We start from the raw sequence: 17,586 nt of genomic DNA, 5'->3' as shown, positions 1-17,586 counted from the left end.
TCGAAAATTCTGAACATGTGTAGTAATTATAGGAACATTCATTTTAATAACGAAATCGTCGGCGTTTTGTTCAATTTCGCAAGTTGGTGACATAAGTGCGGCAGTTTTCCGCAATGCTGTTCCGACACCCATGGCTTTCATGTATTGTTCAAAGTTTTCACTGCTGCTAAGTTTGTATTTTCCAGCAAAATTAACAACCATTGTATGTTGCGGTTATAGTGTTATTGTTTAACAGTAACTTTGTGACTGGTTTCCGTTTGGTATCGGCAGTCGCTAAAAATAGTAACCGAGTGAATGAACGTTGTCATTTATGGTATGGAAGGCAGTACCTAATATTATTATCGCAATTGTCATCACCTGACAGTGATCCGCTATACAATTCCAAGCCTACATTTAACGCATGCTATTATTGGTCGGAACAAACCGCTTAGTATAGTCTGCTTCCAATCGTTTACAGTTCTCTTGAGAGTTAATGCACTTCAACTTGATTTGTCGGGGACGTGGCGCGTCTATAATTCAATCTAATGAGACAATTTTTTTAAGAACATCACATATGTCTATTGACTATGGTAAACGGGAACGGAACTATTCTCTCAGCTCTGCACTATTTCAGACCGCCGCAAAATAGGGCCTGCTGACAAGAAACCGTTTTAAAACAATTTTTCTGGTGTTGTTGCATGATAATATATTAACGGTTGAATACGCATGTATCGCGGTAGGAATTGCAGATATTTTTTCTGTGGCTTACGCCACCTTTATTCGATTTTAATGTTATTTAACGCCCTCATACTTCTAAGAACACCCGACGTGTTATAATGTCTGAAATAGGAACAAAATATAGAGCATTTGTAAAGATGTGCCGATGCGTCGGATAGGTTGTAATAAGCTTCCGCCGGGATAGGCCTAATGCAGGCATCTGTTCCATTGTTTTATGATAGTGTACAAATATTAGGCTTAGCAGTCACGTGTGTGACTCGCGGTGTTGCTATCATGAATTACATGCCTCGATGGCTCGCACACTCAAAGTTGCAGATTGCAGCCACAGCAGAGAGCAGAGAGATGATGAAATGTCATGCAATGAAAAACGCCCTCTACACACACGTTGTGTGCTGCATGTGTTTTTTGTTTACGTAGTACGTAGTTTTTGTGGTGTGTAGTAAAACGGGTGTCACACATATTGTTGGGTAAATATAATTGTATTTCAAGTTATTCTTTTACATAAAGTGTTAAATTGATCAACCTCCGTTAGTCGGTATTAGCTAGCTGCACTAACTACAGTAGTAGGTTGGGGAGGCCTAGCCCTAACCTGTATGTAGCCTATGTACCAAAACAACTAGGCCTAGGCCTAGGCCTAGGGCCTAGGCATAGGCCTACTACTACTACTACTACTACTATACACTAGCTAGGGTTACTACTAGGCCTAGGCCTACTCTGCTAGCCTATCTTTTGCTGGCCTAGACAAGAATAGAAGGGATAGGCTAGGCCTACTCTATGCCTAGGCTCTGAGGTAGTAGTAGACCTAGTAGTACTACTTTAGTTGGGCTTGTCTTTATCCCATCCCGGACGGGGGCTAATATTAATAATAATTAATAATAGACTAGTAGAGTAGGCCTAGGCGGCTAAAATGTAGTAGATATGGTATTAGGCTAGGCCAGTAATAAAACTTAAAAGTGTAATTATTGTTCATAATTAATAATAGGCCTATTTTATACGCCTAACCTATAAATAATTATATTCAACCAATTCGAGATACATCAGTAAATACAATTCAATGTTGCTTATATTGTAATTGTATTAATAAATATATTATAAATATGAATTTTGAAATTAAGAAACAATGGCTGAAGTTGAAAAACAGGTTGACGACATGAAGATTGAAGAGAACAAAAATGATGAAGAAGAGGATGATGTTAATCCATGGTCTGTTGTTTCAAAGTCAGACAAAGGGGTTGATTATGATAAACTTATAAGTAAGTACTAATTGAATAACTGTGTTTATGAATTTATTCATCTAGTAACAGGTACTCCTATGACAAGCTAAGTCTGCCAATAGTACTCAATCAAAACCATTCAGCAACAATTTATCCATCTAGTAACAGGTAGTACTCCTATGGCAAGCTAAGTCCGCCAAAAGTACTCAATCAAAACCATTCAGCAACAATTTATCCATCTAGTAGTAACAGGTAGTACTCCTATGGCAAGCTAAGTCCGCCAAAAGTACTCAATCAAAACCATTCAGCAACAATTTATTCATCTAGTAACAGGTACTCTTATGACAAGCTAAGTCTGCCAATAGTACTCAAAACCATTCAGCAACAATTTATCCATCTAGTAGTAACAGGTAGTACTCCTATGGCAAGCTAAGTCCGCCAAAAGTACTCAATCAAAACCATTATCAACAATTTATCCATCTAGTAACAGATAGTACTCTAATGGCAAGCTAAGTCCACCAAAAGTAGTCAATCAAAACCATTTATCAACAATTTATTTATCTAGTATGGTACAAAATGGCTCTCCGTACTATCAGTAAAACTTACAGTGCAGAATACTGCAAAAAAGCACACTATTTATTCACTGTACTTTCATTTTTTTTTAAATAATGAGTATCTTTAACATCATTTCAGAGCGGTTCGGTAGTACAAAAATTGACCAAGTACTGATAGATAGAATAGCGTTGTTAACCAAACAAACACCACATCGCTTCTTACGTAGGGGTATATTTTTTTCCCAAAGGTAAGTTATTTTTCAAACATTATTACTGTACTTCACAATACATATTTCTTTTCTTTTGTTTATTCAGTATTATGTATATAGACAGTTTGTCTGAAATAAATGTTTAAAAAAAATGTAAAACATTTCTATAACACCTTAAAAAAGGCCTGTGCTCTTCAATTATAATTTGAATGGACATGATCTTGAGATGGTTTATGTACAGAAGGATTTAGGTATTTTTATTGATAGTAAATTAAATTTTTGTTCACATATTAATCATGTGTTGTCAAAAGCTAATAGAATGATGGGCTTGATATGGAGAAATTGTAGGTTTATGAACGACGGCAGGGCACTTTTATCTTTATACAAATCTATTATACGTCCTCACCTTGAATATTGTTCCGTAATTTTCAATTCAATTTCTCCATGTCAGGCCCGTCGAATCGACACTGTTCAACGGAAGTTTGTACGATTCATGTCTTATAACTGTGTTAATTTTGCCTTTTCCATTGATTCTGTCAGTAATCGTCGAACAATATCTGATACGGTTTTTTTATATAATATTTTAAATTCTAAATATGACTGTTTATTAATTTCACTATTTAGTTTAAATGTCCCTGGTCGTACACAAAATAGACATTTATTGCATATTCCTTTTAGCCGTGTCGACTGTACTAAGAGGGGAATTTTTCATAGACTACCATATACATTTAATAATCTAAATAGCAATCATATTGATATTTTTAATGACAGGCTTGGTTATTTTAAGAGGAAGATTATGTGTTCACTTCTTGAACAGCCTGCATAACCTGTTTGATTATTATAAATTTTAAATTGAAATTTTTTATGGCATGCTGATCTATGTTATATATATATATATATATATTTATCTGTATTTTATTGTTAACCGTTTTTGATGTTGTATTGTTTTATGTTTCAAACCTGTTAGTGGCTGTGTTTATCGCTGTTGGTTTTGACTGAATAAAATAAAATCAATATTATTATTTTTGTTGTTAAAAATTGTTTCTTTTTATGATGTATTTTTGTTTTCAGAGATATGCATCGGTTACTTGACAGGGTTGAGAAACAAAAGCCATTCTTTTTGTATACTGGAAGAGGCCCATCATCCGAAGCACTTCATTTAGGGCATATTGTACCTTTTATCTTTACTAAGTAAGTCCTTCGCATATACTTGATGAGAATATTTTCATGGTGTATATTTATTCTAGGTTCATGCTGTAGGTCATCCAATTTCTATTGTCTCATATTTTTAAACTTTTAAATTGTTTATCTTCTGCCATATATTATTGTTATGCATGTTTGATTTGTTTGTTTATGCTGTTTGTTGTGGTTGTCTTTGCTGTTTTTTAAAGGACCCCAATTGAAATAAGTTGGGTTTTTTTTCGGCTTTATGGGCTATCCATGGTTTCTAATTTAATGTATTTGCTTGTAAATTGTTTGTATTCATATTGTCTTGTAATCTTGTGTTGAAACCGAATTAAATCAAAGCAATCAAATATTCAAGTTTTTTAGGCACAACTTTGTATGTAAATATGACAGTTTAGTTTTGGTAGATTTCTGTTATTTTATTAATTATTTATTTCAGATGGCTTCAGGATGCATTTGATGTTCCTTTAGTTATACAACTTACAGATGATGAAAAGTTTTTGTGGAAAGATTTGAAAGTGGAAGAAGCAAACAGATTAGCTATAGAGAATGTCAAGGACATCATCGCGATGGGATTTGATAAGGACAAGACCTTTATTTTCTCAGATATTAACTATATTGGGTAAGTTCAGGTAAAGAGCTTAATATGTATATTTAAAGCTTTGCTGGTTTAGTTGATTACGTATGTCGGATGTTGATCACTGATCAATACTCTTTGTATCTTTCAGCTCATGTTCAGAATTTTACAAGAATATGCTACGTGTTCAAAAGTGTGTAACATTTAACCAAGCCAGAGGTATATTTGGATTTGTTGATACTGATTGTATAGGTAAGATCTTTTATTAGTGTTTAATAAATAAATATCTGTGTTGATAATTATCCTTATGCCACTTCTTCAAACATCCAATTATATCTGTGATTTAATTTTTAATATTTTTCTTTCAGGTAAAATAAGTTTCCCTTCAATCCAAGCAGCGCCATCTTTCAGTAGCTCATTTCCTCATATATTTGGTAACAAGAAGGATATTCCATGTTTGATTCCATGTGCAATAGATCAGGTAGGTTAGAGTTCACAAGAAGGATATTCCATGTTTGATTCCATGTGCAATAGATCAGGTAAGTTAGAGTTAACAAGAAGGATATTCCATGTTTGATTCCATGTGCAATAGATCAGGTAGGTTAGAGTTAACAAGAAGGATATTCCATGTTTGATTCCATGTGCAATAGATCAGGTAGGTTAGAGTTAACAAGAAGGATATTCCATGTTTGATTCCATGTGCAATAGGTAGTTTTCTTCATAAAACATCAAATAATTACAATTGAAGACAATAAATAGGAATTTATATATATTGTGCCAATTAGTGTGTGTTTTAACCTATTGCAGAATTTGTTGTTAATGGAATGAAGAAAAATTGTTTTATGGTGTTTAATGAACTTTGTGTTGCATGCTTTTGTATGTTCTTCTAAGAATGTAAAATTTAATGCACAGTTACTTTTACAATTGCTTTTAGGATCCATATTTCCGAATGACACGTGATGTTGCTCCACGATTGAAATACCCAAAGCCTGCCCTCATTCACTCAACATTTTTCCCCGCACTTCAAGGAGCTAAAACTAAGATGAGCGCAAGTGATCCTAATTCTTCCATTTTTCTTACTGACACAAAAAATCAAATTAAAAATAAGGTAAGAATTTATTTGAAGATGTTTCCAGTAAATGTAGTTTCTATTCTACAACTAAGTATGCTAAAAAAAACAAAGTGAAACACTAATGTGATTGCTTCTGTATGGCCACTTGTTTTGAGGACAACATATTGTCTAGTTACTTATATTTCTGTGTTTATGTTCTTTTGCATAGATAAACAAGTATGCATTTTCTGGTGGTTGTGCAACAATTGAGGAACATCGTGAAAAGGGAGGAGATTGCGATGTAGACATTTCTTACCAATATCTTACATTTTTTCTTGAAGATGATGAACAGTTGGAAAAAATTAAACAGGTATATGTTCTATTTCTTTTATTTTAACAGATATATGTTTCATAACTGTTAGTGTCCATAGAAAAAAAAATTGTGAATCAATTTGTATACAGTACAGCCTTTATTTTGTAGACAAGTTGGTTTCCATAACAACATGTGTACTACTGCCTAAGAAGTAATTATTCAGCATCTTGTTGTGTTGTCTATATTCAATGTTATTCAAAACTACTGCTTTTATTTGAAATCAAAATATATATCCTACATTCTGCGTAAAGCATTACTCTCATTGTCTTAGTTAACTACTTATAAGTGATTTAGAATGTAGTTACTAAACACTAGAATACTACCGATACAATTCTTAAATGAATGTGAAGATTGATGTACAGGTTTCCAGTATATTAATTTAATGGATATTTTATGCATACTGTAGAAATGTAACGCAGTCAACCATGCACATAGATGTATTGCTAATGAAAAATATGAAATGTCTTTTTAGACTTACTGCTGTGGCCTATTCCTACAATATTACAGTTCAGTACATGCAGGCTTAGTATTATTCACCCCAGTGTTTATGTATTGATAAACAATCATTCTTAGTAGGCATATTATACAGCATATTTTCAACTTTTTGTAGACCACCTGATTATTAATTTTTTATCTTGTATATTTTCATGTTGATACATACTTTATAAATAATATTACTCTGTCTGGTGTACCTTTTACTTACAATTTATTTATTGTGACACATACACTCTACAGTATATACAATGTTTATGTTACTTGGCATCTTTATCTATCTCCATAAGTTTGTGTTTATCCTTTTAATTGCTTCTCAGTGAGTTTAAACTCTTCAATAATTAAACATGATAAGTCACATGATTACACTAGATCAAAAGTCATTCTAGTGTAGAGGTGAAACCAGGTGTGAACACAATTCTAATGAAAGCTGAAAGCTTTTTTCTTTTTCCCATATGTCAAAGTTCTTTGCATACCATAATACCGCTATATGTACCCAGTACAATATTTTTGTATGTGTCATCCACACTTGTGCGCAATTCAGCTCAGTTAGGCTGCAAGTCGCAGGTTGTTTCCCCCCCAGTTCAAGTTATGTTCTTTCTACCATACATCGAGGTCGAAGAATGTTCTTAGCATAGCACAATACTTCTGCTGTGTGTGTGTACCCAGTGCAGTTTTCACTTTAAACATGGAAAGAATTAGTTTTCATTGTGGCTTCAATATCAATCTACCCCAGATTGTTCAGAGCCTCGTCTTAGTTTTATTACATAATATATTTTTGTTATAGAATAATTCACAGATTTGTATATTCTAATTTGATGCTTAATGAGTTGCAAAATGAAAAACGAACTAATTCATTAGTGTTAATTTGTTTACTGTCCATTTCACAAGATTGATCCAAGTCTTTGAACAAAGGTCATTAAAGGTCAATAAAAGCTGTTCATTTTCAGTAATCAATAATTGTGAGTGGTGACTTGTAAGTAGTCATCCAAAGTACAGTTTTTAAAACATCACCGATATTGAAAATAATTATTTTTGGTTTAAAATGAGCATTATATTTATGAGGACAATTAACAATTGAGTTACTAGCCTTGACTAGCCTTTATAATTTTGATGAATTATTGAGAATAAATAACTAAGAGGGCCATTTAATCCCTATTATACTATCATCAACATGTAGAATATATAACAAAAGAATATAGTTGGTAGCATCTATCCAGATTTGTGCAAAATACCACTGATTATTTCAATAACCATTTAATTCACCTTTATTTAGTCATCAATACAATTACAGTGTATAATTGATGGTAAGAATTTTGCACTTAGAAGTTTACCATTCTGTTTTTGCAAGACCCTTTTACATAAATCATAAAAAAATAAACAGAAATATAAATAAAAGTAAAAGAGGAACGTCATTTCCTATTATACAAGTGTTGTTCATCAGAATAGTAAAGGTTGTATAAATTATCAACTCATAAATCGTTCGTCTCTCATTACTTCTTCAAGGTATATTTTTAGCAGTTTTTATTATTTTACTTACCATAATATATGTGTATTTCTGTGCATGTATCATTATTTTATTTGTATACATTTCAGGATTATACCAGTGGAAAGATGTTAACTGGTGAAATTAAGAAGGTACTTATCGAGGTCTTGCAGGAAGTGGTAGCAACTCATCAAGAAAATAGAAAGTTAGTCACACCTGAAATCATCAAAGAGTTTATGACACCAAGAAAGCTTAAGTATACATTCTGAACTAATACACTCTATCTTAACTGTTTATGTGGATATTATAGGTCTTTTACTAACATTAATTTAATGAATATATTATAAGGGAAACCATTCATTGTGTTAAAATTGAGGCACAAGCATAATTAAAATCATCTATTAGTGATGCTAGAGTGAATTTTATTTTTTATAAAATCATCTGGTATATGAAAAGTAACTGCAGTGAAAACATATTGAAATAAAGTATGATATTTAACATTTTAAAAAAATAAATGTTTACTTTTATATTAATTTGATAATTATTTTTTAGCAGATTGTGTTTAAATTTACAATTGTTGAAAATTAAATTATGTAATTCATCAATCAAAACTGAAAAATAAAAGGGTTTTTTTCAATTACTAAACATGACCTTACTTAGTCCATGCTTAGTCTAAGTAAGTCTTGCTGACGTCAATATATTGAATAATCTTTTTTTGGTTTGCTAATATCTACTCAGCTTAACTGCTGATATATCTCAAGCTTTATTTTTATATACACTGTCTAATGAAACAGATGTCTGTAAATTGTTCTGTATGGATCATTAAACTGGGATATTCTATTAATCCAAACCAGGATGTTGTGACTTTTATTTTTATTGACAGAAGTAATTTATTCACTGATCAAAATAGATTGTCCTTATGTATCCATCAAATCGGCTACATTAAAATATTTATAGCACTAATATAGAGCATACATTATTACACTGTCCTTGTATATCCATCTACATCCTAAACATTACTTTTATTAGATGTTTAAGTACAGCAGATCATGTTTGAATTTTACAAAAATTGATATTTTCTGTCTCATTATGATGAAGATGATGAATGAATTAATCGCAACGACAGTGATTAATATTCCAAGTTGATTCGCTACTATATTATTAATTTATCTACTAAAAACAATGTGAAGTGCTTATCTATATAAAAGCCAAACTTAACAGTGGTACCACTACTTATTTTAGATGTACTGGCTTTATTGAATGGAATGATTCATTTATTAGAGAGGTACTAGTGTTTTATTACAGCAGACTCTATATTATTACATGCTGTATATATCCTGTAAATCGGATTAAATGTTATTTATCATTTCTTTGATTACAACCACATAAAACAAAACATGTATCGATCAATTTTGTGATAAATTGTGATTTTTTTTTGTATATATAGTCTTAAATGTTTTTGTGGATTGTGACTTATGATAAATATGTAATGTAATACAAATTATACCTAACGAGTCGCGAGTAAAGTGTAAATGAATATAAAATGAGAGATTAGCATTTTGACATGAACTATGTTAACGTACCATATTCATGAAAATCGGTACATGACGCTGCTGCACAGTGAGCAGTGTTATAATTATCACGTTCAATATTTCATGTTGATCCATTCCAAATTGAGTTTATTTTTAGAGTATAAAAAATTTACTCAAAACAGTTTCGAAAATGTTGGCAAATTAAGGATTAATGCTGACGTAATAACGTAAATTTCCGCCCTCCCGCGGTATAAATTTTCTATATGAATAAAAAAGATTTGAAAATTGGAGCTACGTACGTTGACATTGGTTATTATTATTCCATTCAAAGTACGGTTGGTGCTGGTCTTTGTGGTGACGTAAAGCTCTGTCTACACTATCAAACTTGATGTGATGTGCCCATATATGGGCATGATGATGTCATATAACTACCATGTTTGGGCATATCACTACCATACTTGGGCACACTTTGATATTGTAGACAGAGCTTAAAGCCATCCTCTCGGCTTTGAGTTTCATTGATTGATATTGATGTTTTATTATGTCTTGGAAAAAGAAAGAATAATTCAGAATGGATAGATAACTCAGTAATATATTTGTACTCATTATACATGATTAATTTAACAGTATTTTAAATATTGATCGCTTAAGATTCAGTATATTATATTCAATAAGCAAAATGCAATGGCCATAGAACATTACGCGACTAGTATATTATGGAACATTTAAATATCATTTGTTGTGTATAGCACTGCAGGGTTTACCCATGTCAGAAAGACTTTCCTTTCCCACTCGTATGGAATACGTAGGCTCGCATGAAATTACAACGTTTGGTACAATGTTGGAAGTGATGGTCTCGGAGAACTTCGTCTTCGTCCGGCTTTTAATTTCCTAGGTGAATAAAGTCTATCACTATCAAATTGGTCTCGTTCTTCCCCAGTTTTAGGAGCTCTTTGTCCCGTGAAAGGCCTTTGTAGTTGTAACTTTCGTGAATTCAAATCTCTTAATTTCTCACGAGAACTCGAGCTATTTTCTAAGTTATCCTTCTCATCGTCAGCATCATCGTTACAACTACATTCATCGTGACTACTCCCTAAACTTTCCCGTCTTGTATGTTTTGGTGATATTACCTGTCGAGGACTATTTCTACCACCAACGCTAATTCTGTGTACACCATTATCAGACCCATTACCCACACATTTCCCTTCTTTACTTGTGTTTTCTAATTTTCTACCATCAGTTTCAGAGCCGCTAAGATCTGATGAGTAACCACTTGCCCCTGGGGCAACTTTCTTCCTAATTGTTGGAAATGAGTTTCTACGTGACGCTGAACGGGATCGTTCTTTGCCTTTAGCTCTAGATGCACCAGTACTCAATGACGAAGTCGCTAAACTACTTCTAGGATAGTTCATTCTAGTAACATCTCCTCCAGACATTCGCCGTCGTCTGAACGTCCCTCTTGCAAGAGCACAGTGTGTGTCACTATCACTGTCTTTATTTTCGGAGCTAGTAGCAGGGATTTCGTGGACTGTAACCGATCCTTTGATTGTGTTTAACGTGTCTGTACTAATGTTGTTACCATTTAGTAATACTGACGTCAGATCCGTTTGAAAGCAATCCAATAAGTTTTGCCAAACCTAGAGAAAATTGATTTGATTGTAATTGAATAGATGAATAGGTCTAAATATAATTGAGTTATTGGGAAATAACTTTATTAAATTATTATTAAATAACCGTTAATTTGATTAAATCGTACGGTAGTTGTAAGAAGTGAAGAACGGTAACGGAAACAAAACGTTGTCTGAAATGTTAAAATTGAGTATAGGCCTAGGCCTATAGCCTCAGAAATATTGGATCGTCTAATGCGTCAAATCGCAAAAGATTTATCGGCTAGTTCTGTCTTCGTATAGCAGTTTATATAGAATTTGGTATTTAAAATTACTCATTGATTCTTGCTGGAATTATACTGCAAGTACTTATGGTAAACTTGGTTGGGGATTGTTTTTAATCGATATCGCATATTGTTGCTCTACTGAAAATAATCAGGAAAATTGATATCGGTTATTGTGACATAATGAGTTTTGATGACACGTCAATGACGTAACTTACCAGCCCTCCTTCTTCCGATATACCAGTTCCTTCTAAATCAATGATTTGTAATGTTTTACATGCTGCTGCGGCCACAGCAAACACCCCAGCACCGTAGTCACCAAGTGTGTTATAATCAAGGCCCAGGTGACGCAATGATGACCTCACCGCGATGGCCGTCGCCAAATGTGCCCATCCCACATTTGTAACTGCATTATTTGCGCTCAACACCAACTCTCTCAAACCTACAGAAACGGAATAATAAAACAGTTTTTGTAATAGTCTGCTAAGGTTGACCAGGGAGAGTGTCATTTCACTCTTCCCTCACAGCATTTTAAACTGCTATTTCAATTCAAACAATAATTTGATTAAAATAAGAGAGGGACAATATTCCTAAAAAGCAAAGCTTGTATAAGGCAGCCCATAAAACTAAAAAGAAAACAGAACAACACGGGAACCGGAAACAGGACAAAAAATGAAATTAAGACTTTATTTCTACTTTTACGTGAACTAAAATCATACTTAAATCATAATGCAATGTCATCATCCGAAATGAGTTAATTCACATTGTTTGCTAAAAAATCACATTAAATGACTCAACATTATCGATATGCAGTATCATATTGTCATTTAACAGAAGCAAATTAAGAGCTCGTGATAAAACCGCTCTCCGAATCAATTTCGAGGAGTATTAAAGCATTAACAGCAATCACACTGTCTCCTCGCATGGATAAACATGTATTTATTCAGCTTGTGTAATGTTCGTTAAAAAAGATGAATCATCCATCAACTTACCTGGTCTAGCGCCGTTGCCTGGCAACATTCGACAAATTAAACGTATGCCTTCGTCGCCTAGGTTACAGTCTCCGAGATCGAGGGTGCGTATTCCAGGATGAAGACATAATGAATCTATAAGTAATGTTAAACCTTTATCGCCTAACGGAGTACCATGAAGGCTAAAAGATTAAAGTGATATAAACGAAATGTAATTAATCAAACGTCTTAATGTTTTTGGGTTTTAAGAATGACATTCCATATTTTGAAAAAGAATCTTGAATCGCAGTTACACACTAGAGTCAAACCGTCGATTATAACATTGCCTTATAAATTAGTTAGCTGCCACACGATTGTTGAAATCACTACGGTACATGATTCGTCACCTATAGGCGGTGAGTGACGCGTTAATGAATTTGTTGACGTTCTTCACAACGCAGAATCGAGACATTGGATGCATTATTATACTTTTATACAGTAGGCCTATATTAGTTCATTTGAAATTTTAACTCGTTTTAGTATTTATGGAAGATTATATTCGACAATATTGAAATGGTATTAAAGAGTCTTAATTTTCGAACTATATTTCATACGATTTGTATGTACAACTAGAAATGACGCACTGTGTTTCTTGGAACGTTGTGACGTCATCATATATGTGTTGTAGACTTAACTCAGTTTAATTCGTTTCGAGGAGAACTATAGAAAGACGTACGAAATTGATCAAAATGATTAATATGCGCATGCGTAGGCCTACGTAAGCCCAGAATACACCATTTCTTTTCCGCGACTGTATTTTGGTATATTACGTTCGTCTACTTACACTGAAGATTATATTTAAGTTTTTCGTGTATTCTGAACGATAATAGACTGTCAACGTTACATTATCTGACATTTGTCATCCGGACTGAAGGCCCATTATAAGGAGGAAAAGTATAATTGTTTTATACTTACTGTAAAGATGTAAGTGACCTGTTTTTATTAAGTGCAAGCGCTAACATCTTAACTCGTTCAAGATCGCATACGACACCAAGATTTAGGTTAAGTTGAGCAACTGTTTTACATTCTGCTAACGCCTGCATCATTTTTCTGAAATCTTTATCTCCGACTTGACATCCACTTAGGGATAAAAGACGAACAGAATGTGACCGGAGTGAATCGCATATATCCCTTACTTCTGAAACGGACAGAGATTTACCTGATAACTGAACAGATCCCAACAACATCTTGATTCTAGTCTACAAATTAATGTCCACTCAACTCAATTGTTTAATCCTATAAAATATAATGAAGTTATTATAAACATAAATCCAAAACAACAGATCTTAAATTATTAAGCTTACTTTCTTTTCTGTGATTTATTTTTAGTTGGAAATTGAAAGCATATACTTGTGATAATAATAATAATAATAATTAATTGTCGATGATCAGCAGCATATTCAAAAGTATCATGACGTCATTCGGAATGTTTATTTTACTTAAACTGGATTACTGTTATAATAACCACCACTAACCAATATTTTAAAACATTCATATAATATGTGTGTGTGCGATTAGTGTTTGGTAAGATACGGTATTGAAATAAAACATGCATGTTTGATTAATCTAAAAAAAAGAATATTTTATAACTCTGGCAGTTGTTGGCATTACGGGTTGTGATTCTCATGACATGCACTCGAGGGCCTACACAAAACAACATCACGAATAACATTATTCATAAGTTACAACCATTCAGACAGCAATATAAAGGACAGCGTGCGCTTACTATACTAGGTTTATTATTTAACCACCACCAGAATACCTCATTATTTATATCTTTCATCTGTACGATATCGATCACGCATGAGATATCCATAACATGCTGCTCATCTAAAGTAATATAACTTACCTTTTGCCTGAACGACGAATGTGAATAATTATCATCTGTTGTGAAACATCACTGACAATGATAAGTCAAAACTACAAAGCTATATTTAAGCGCGGTTCATAGGACGCAGAAAGCCTTCCTAGTGAGCTTTTCATCGGTCTATAATTATCATCTATTCCACGTTAAATTTCTCCTCCACCCTATTCTCACGTCAGTGAAATAAGCTTAATGCGCATGTGTAGACATAATGATTAAGAAGTAATTTCCGTCGTCATCGTGTTTCTCATCAAGAAGTAAACGCGCAGAGAGCGTGACAATACCGTGAATACATCTTTCTATTAGTTGATTGTAGGTATGTTATTAATATTAATGAGTCAATATTGTGCTGTTCTGCTGCTATTATCGAACAATTCTTGTATTTAAGGTATAGCATTTAATGTGTTGATCGATAAATCAACGGACGTGCTCTCTCTCTCTTCTATATTCATCATATCCATCTTGTGAATATTGTTCATTCTTTCTTATACCGTAATATATGCTGTTATAATTCTAGCTTTAATTCGTTGTATGCAGTATCAATGCATTGAGCTTCTTCATCTTGTTGTTTCATGAACATCTTTCATCGTCCTCGTCATTGGCATCATTAATAGCAGTCCTATATTGCCATCGACTTACTCAACGAGTTATATTATTATTGTCAGTATCATCATCATCATCATCATCATCACCAACCACCGTCACTAAGCGTCATCATCATCATCACCATCTCATCATTTCATTAACGTCATCATCACCCGTCATCATCATCATCACCAACCATCATCACCATCATCATCACCATCATCGTCATCATCATCTTATCATCGTCATCATCATCTCATCATTCATTAACGTCATAATCACCAACCGTCATCATCATCACATCATCATCATCACTTCACCATCCTCCAAATGGCATGCTCTTAATACCAGGCTATGATTATCATTATACTTTTAGTACTAGGGCGCCAACAGATTGAATTACAGTTCAGATTTTTTTCTTTCAACCAAAAAGAAAAGGGACATCACAATCACAATCTTTTGTAGCTCGTAGTAGGCCATCATGATTCGAATATATAATAAATTCGAATTCGCGCATTGACTGTCGTCAATCCTTACTTTCCATTCATTTAGACATTGTAATTATATGGGTTTTTTAATTCAATATACTATAGCAATAGAGGGCGAGCTATCCTATCCTGAAGTCTATCATGTGGTAAATTTGGGGTTTTGTAAGTGGATCTTTTTTTCTATATAAGTTCTACTTTATAATTAAATAAAGCATTTCAGACTATACTTACATTACACAAAATGTGTACAACTGATTGTTAAACAAAATTCAATAACTCATTCAACTCCGCCTCATTGCTAATTAATAATTATTTTATTGATGGAAAATGAGAGTGAGAAATGTAATGATGCTTATTTAATTCCAAATTGCATATGGCAGCTGGTCTGGTAATGCACATTATTTTGTTACTATTTCTATATACATGTTATTTTTATATGCATTGAATTTTCAAGAAAAGTTTATATTAATTATAATTGTTTGCTTGTCCTGTGAGATCCAGAAAATATACTTATATTTCTTGTACTTTTTTCAAATCAATTTTTTCCCTTCATTATTTTTATAAAATATTACAAATTTCCCATGCAATAATTCGCAATTTTAGGCCTATATAAAAACGAAACCGAGGCTTGGGGAATCCCCATAATTGCGAGTACCAATTGGTTGAGTGGGTCATGTGACTATTATTGACTAATCAACGCTTTCAAAATTGTAGGGATTCCCCTAGCTTTTTATTGATCGTCGTGTCGTATAGGAAGCAGATGCCAAGTCATCACTTATTGTGTTGAAACCTACAGAGTACCCCAGTCAGTTTAATCTAACTGTAAATTGTGAATTTCAGACAATTTATTGTTTTCGATACACAGTAAATTAGACTGTGATACCAAATATGTCTACCATTATGCCTGGACTTGTATTTAACCTTCCAACAAGCACATCAGACAACACAGAACAATCCCGAAAGCTAGGCCAAGAAGGAAGGCCGAACTCGACAGCGGGCCTAGCACACGATTCAATGGGAATGAACGGGCAATTTCGCAAAGAAGTTGGGAATTTGAAGGTGCCTGTAGACGATTGTAGATATGATTCAGGAATAGACTCATTCAAACAAAGTGATCTGCAAGCATTGCAGGACGAAGCAGAATATGAACAGAATGAACAACTTGTGAGTAATAACAGTACGATTGTGGCAGAACAATTTAGAGAACTGAACATAAATGACGAAGATGAAGTACCGGTGGGCCAGCACCAAGGCACAATAGATGAGGACGGTGGCTATGAAGATGTTGATGATGCACGTTGTTGCTCTATGTCAGTCTGCCACTGTTTAACGCCAGATGCATTCAACCAAGATGAAGAAGGTGATACGTAAGTCAACTTTTTATTAGTTTATTTTCAGCAGCATTCTTTTTTAATGCCTGTTTTTGTCATTTTATTTGCAGAAAAATGTCTTTTAATGTCACTTTCATTTAATTAATTAAACAATTTAATGTCATTTCACAGAAATGGAAGTGACGAAAATTGAATTTTTAAAATGTGGGTTTTCATTTTAAAAAGATTGTTAAAAAGAACCCATTTATGGTGATTTATGAAGAATTTAATTTAGTTTTCATTGATTGAAATGACAAATTAACCATTTTGATTAATAATTAAAAACATCCATTTCATCAGTTATTTTATAAGTAACATTTTTGTTTTTTAAACCCCCATTTGTTTGTATTTTGTAGGCTCCTTTTTTAAAATGCAAAATGCTATTTAAAAAAAAAATTTTAGGCTGTACATGATTCATGGCCGTTTTTTTTTTTTTTGAGTCTTTTTTTATATTTTGTTGTAAAACATGACATTTAGTAATTTTAAGAAATTGTATAAAGGGCGTCAATATTACAGTAAGAATTGACTCTAATTTTAAATATGGAATTTTCATGGGGATTCCCATGCTTTTGTTGCAGTTCACAAACATGTTTATTAATAGATGCCCTTGAGTCACTTTGTGCCAATCGTCAGCAGATAACACAATTGTATGTTGTAGATTATAGTTTCATTATCTGTTATTAATTATACAATACATGACACATTTGTATGTAATTGAAATTATGATAAAGGTTACATTTGAACAATTTATTTCATAATCTTAAAAAATAAAAAAATTAATGTTGCTTTGATATTTGTTTTTTAGACCACTTCATTCAAGCATAATTTACAACAGTCCGCAGTATGCTCACAAGTTTATCTCCTGTTCACCGTGTGTTGAGTATCTCAGCATTCAAAATAAACTAAGACAGGTATGATACCAACTACTTGTCATTTTAAACCAACATTGATTACTTAAATTTAGAATTGAATTATTAAAGATGTATTG

General features: G+C 33.0%; 3 protein-coding genes across 6 annotated transcripts in view; 2 read left to right on the top strand and 1 right to left on the bottom strand.

Moving 5' to 3' along the window:
* Positions 1-17,586, top strand: part of LOC144852343 (NF-kappa-B inhibitor epsilon-like) — a 119,721-nt gene that overhangs the window by 100,090 nt on the left and 2,045 nt on the right. Inside the window, exons 2-3 of one of the 2 annotated variants that reach the window (XM_078710127.1) lie at positions 16,025-16,595; positions 17,404-17,509. In XM_078710127.1, the coding sequence (XP_078566253.1) occupies positions 16,117-16,595; positions 17,404-17,509 (585 nt within the window). In that variant the 5' untranslated portion in view covers positions 16,025-16,116. Of the gene's footprint in view, positions 1-15,966; positions 16,596-17,403; positions 17,510-17,586 lie in introns of those variants that run through there. The other variant, XM_078710126.1, reaches the window with a different exon arrangement.
* On the top strand, positions 1,061-8,708 carry LOC144851565 (tryptophan--tRNA ligase, cytoplasmic-like). Its single transcript, XM_078709090.1, has 10 exons — positions 1,061-1,184; positions 1,833-1,970; positions 2,625-2,733; positions 3,766-3,885; positions 4,319-4,501; positions 4,608-4,708; positions 4,825-4,937; positions 5,391-5,564; positions 5,737-5,877; positions 7,969-8,708. The coding sequence occupies exons 2-10, from the start codon at positions 1,838-1,840 to the stop codon at positions 8,125-8,127; spliced, it is 1,233 nt and encodes a 410-aa protein (XP_078565216.1). The 5' UTR covers positions 1,061-1,184; positions 1,833-1,837; the 3' UTR covers positions 8,128-8,708.
* On the bottom strand, positions 9,922-14,307 carry LOC144851768 (uncharacterized). Of its 3 annotated transcripts, XM_078709373.1 has the most exons (6): positions 14,141-14,307; positions 13,451-13,527; positions 13,207-13,371; positions 12,274-12,434; positions 11,500-11,723; positions 9,924-11,027 (listed from the first exon to the last, which is right to left on the bottom strand). In XM_078709373.1, exons 3-6 carry the CDS (start codon positions 13,335-13,337, stop codon positions 10,212-10,214), a joined length of 1,332 nt encoding a protein of 443 aa, XP_078565499.1. In that variant the 5' UTR covers positions 13,338-13,371; positions 13,451-13,527; positions 14,141-14,307; the 3' UTR covers positions 9,924-10,211. The 3 variants fall into 3 exon arrangements, with proteins under 3 accessions (XP_078565497.1, XP_078565499.1, XP_078565500.1); XM_078709371.1 differs by having other exon boundaries at positions 9,922-11,027; positions 13,207-13,527; XM_078709374.1 differs by lacking the exon at positions 13,451-13,527 and having other exon boundaries at positions 9,925-11,027; positions 13,207-13,429.

This window comes from Antedon bifida, chromosome 9 (genome assembly GCF_963402885.1).
Source record: "Antedon bifida chromosome 9, ecAntBifi1.1, whole genome shotgun sequence".
NCBI lineage: Eukaryota > Metazoa > Echinodermata > Crinoidea > Comatulida > Antedonidae > Antedon > Antedon bifida.
This window is presented reverse-complemented; position numbering and strand designations above follow the sequence as displayed.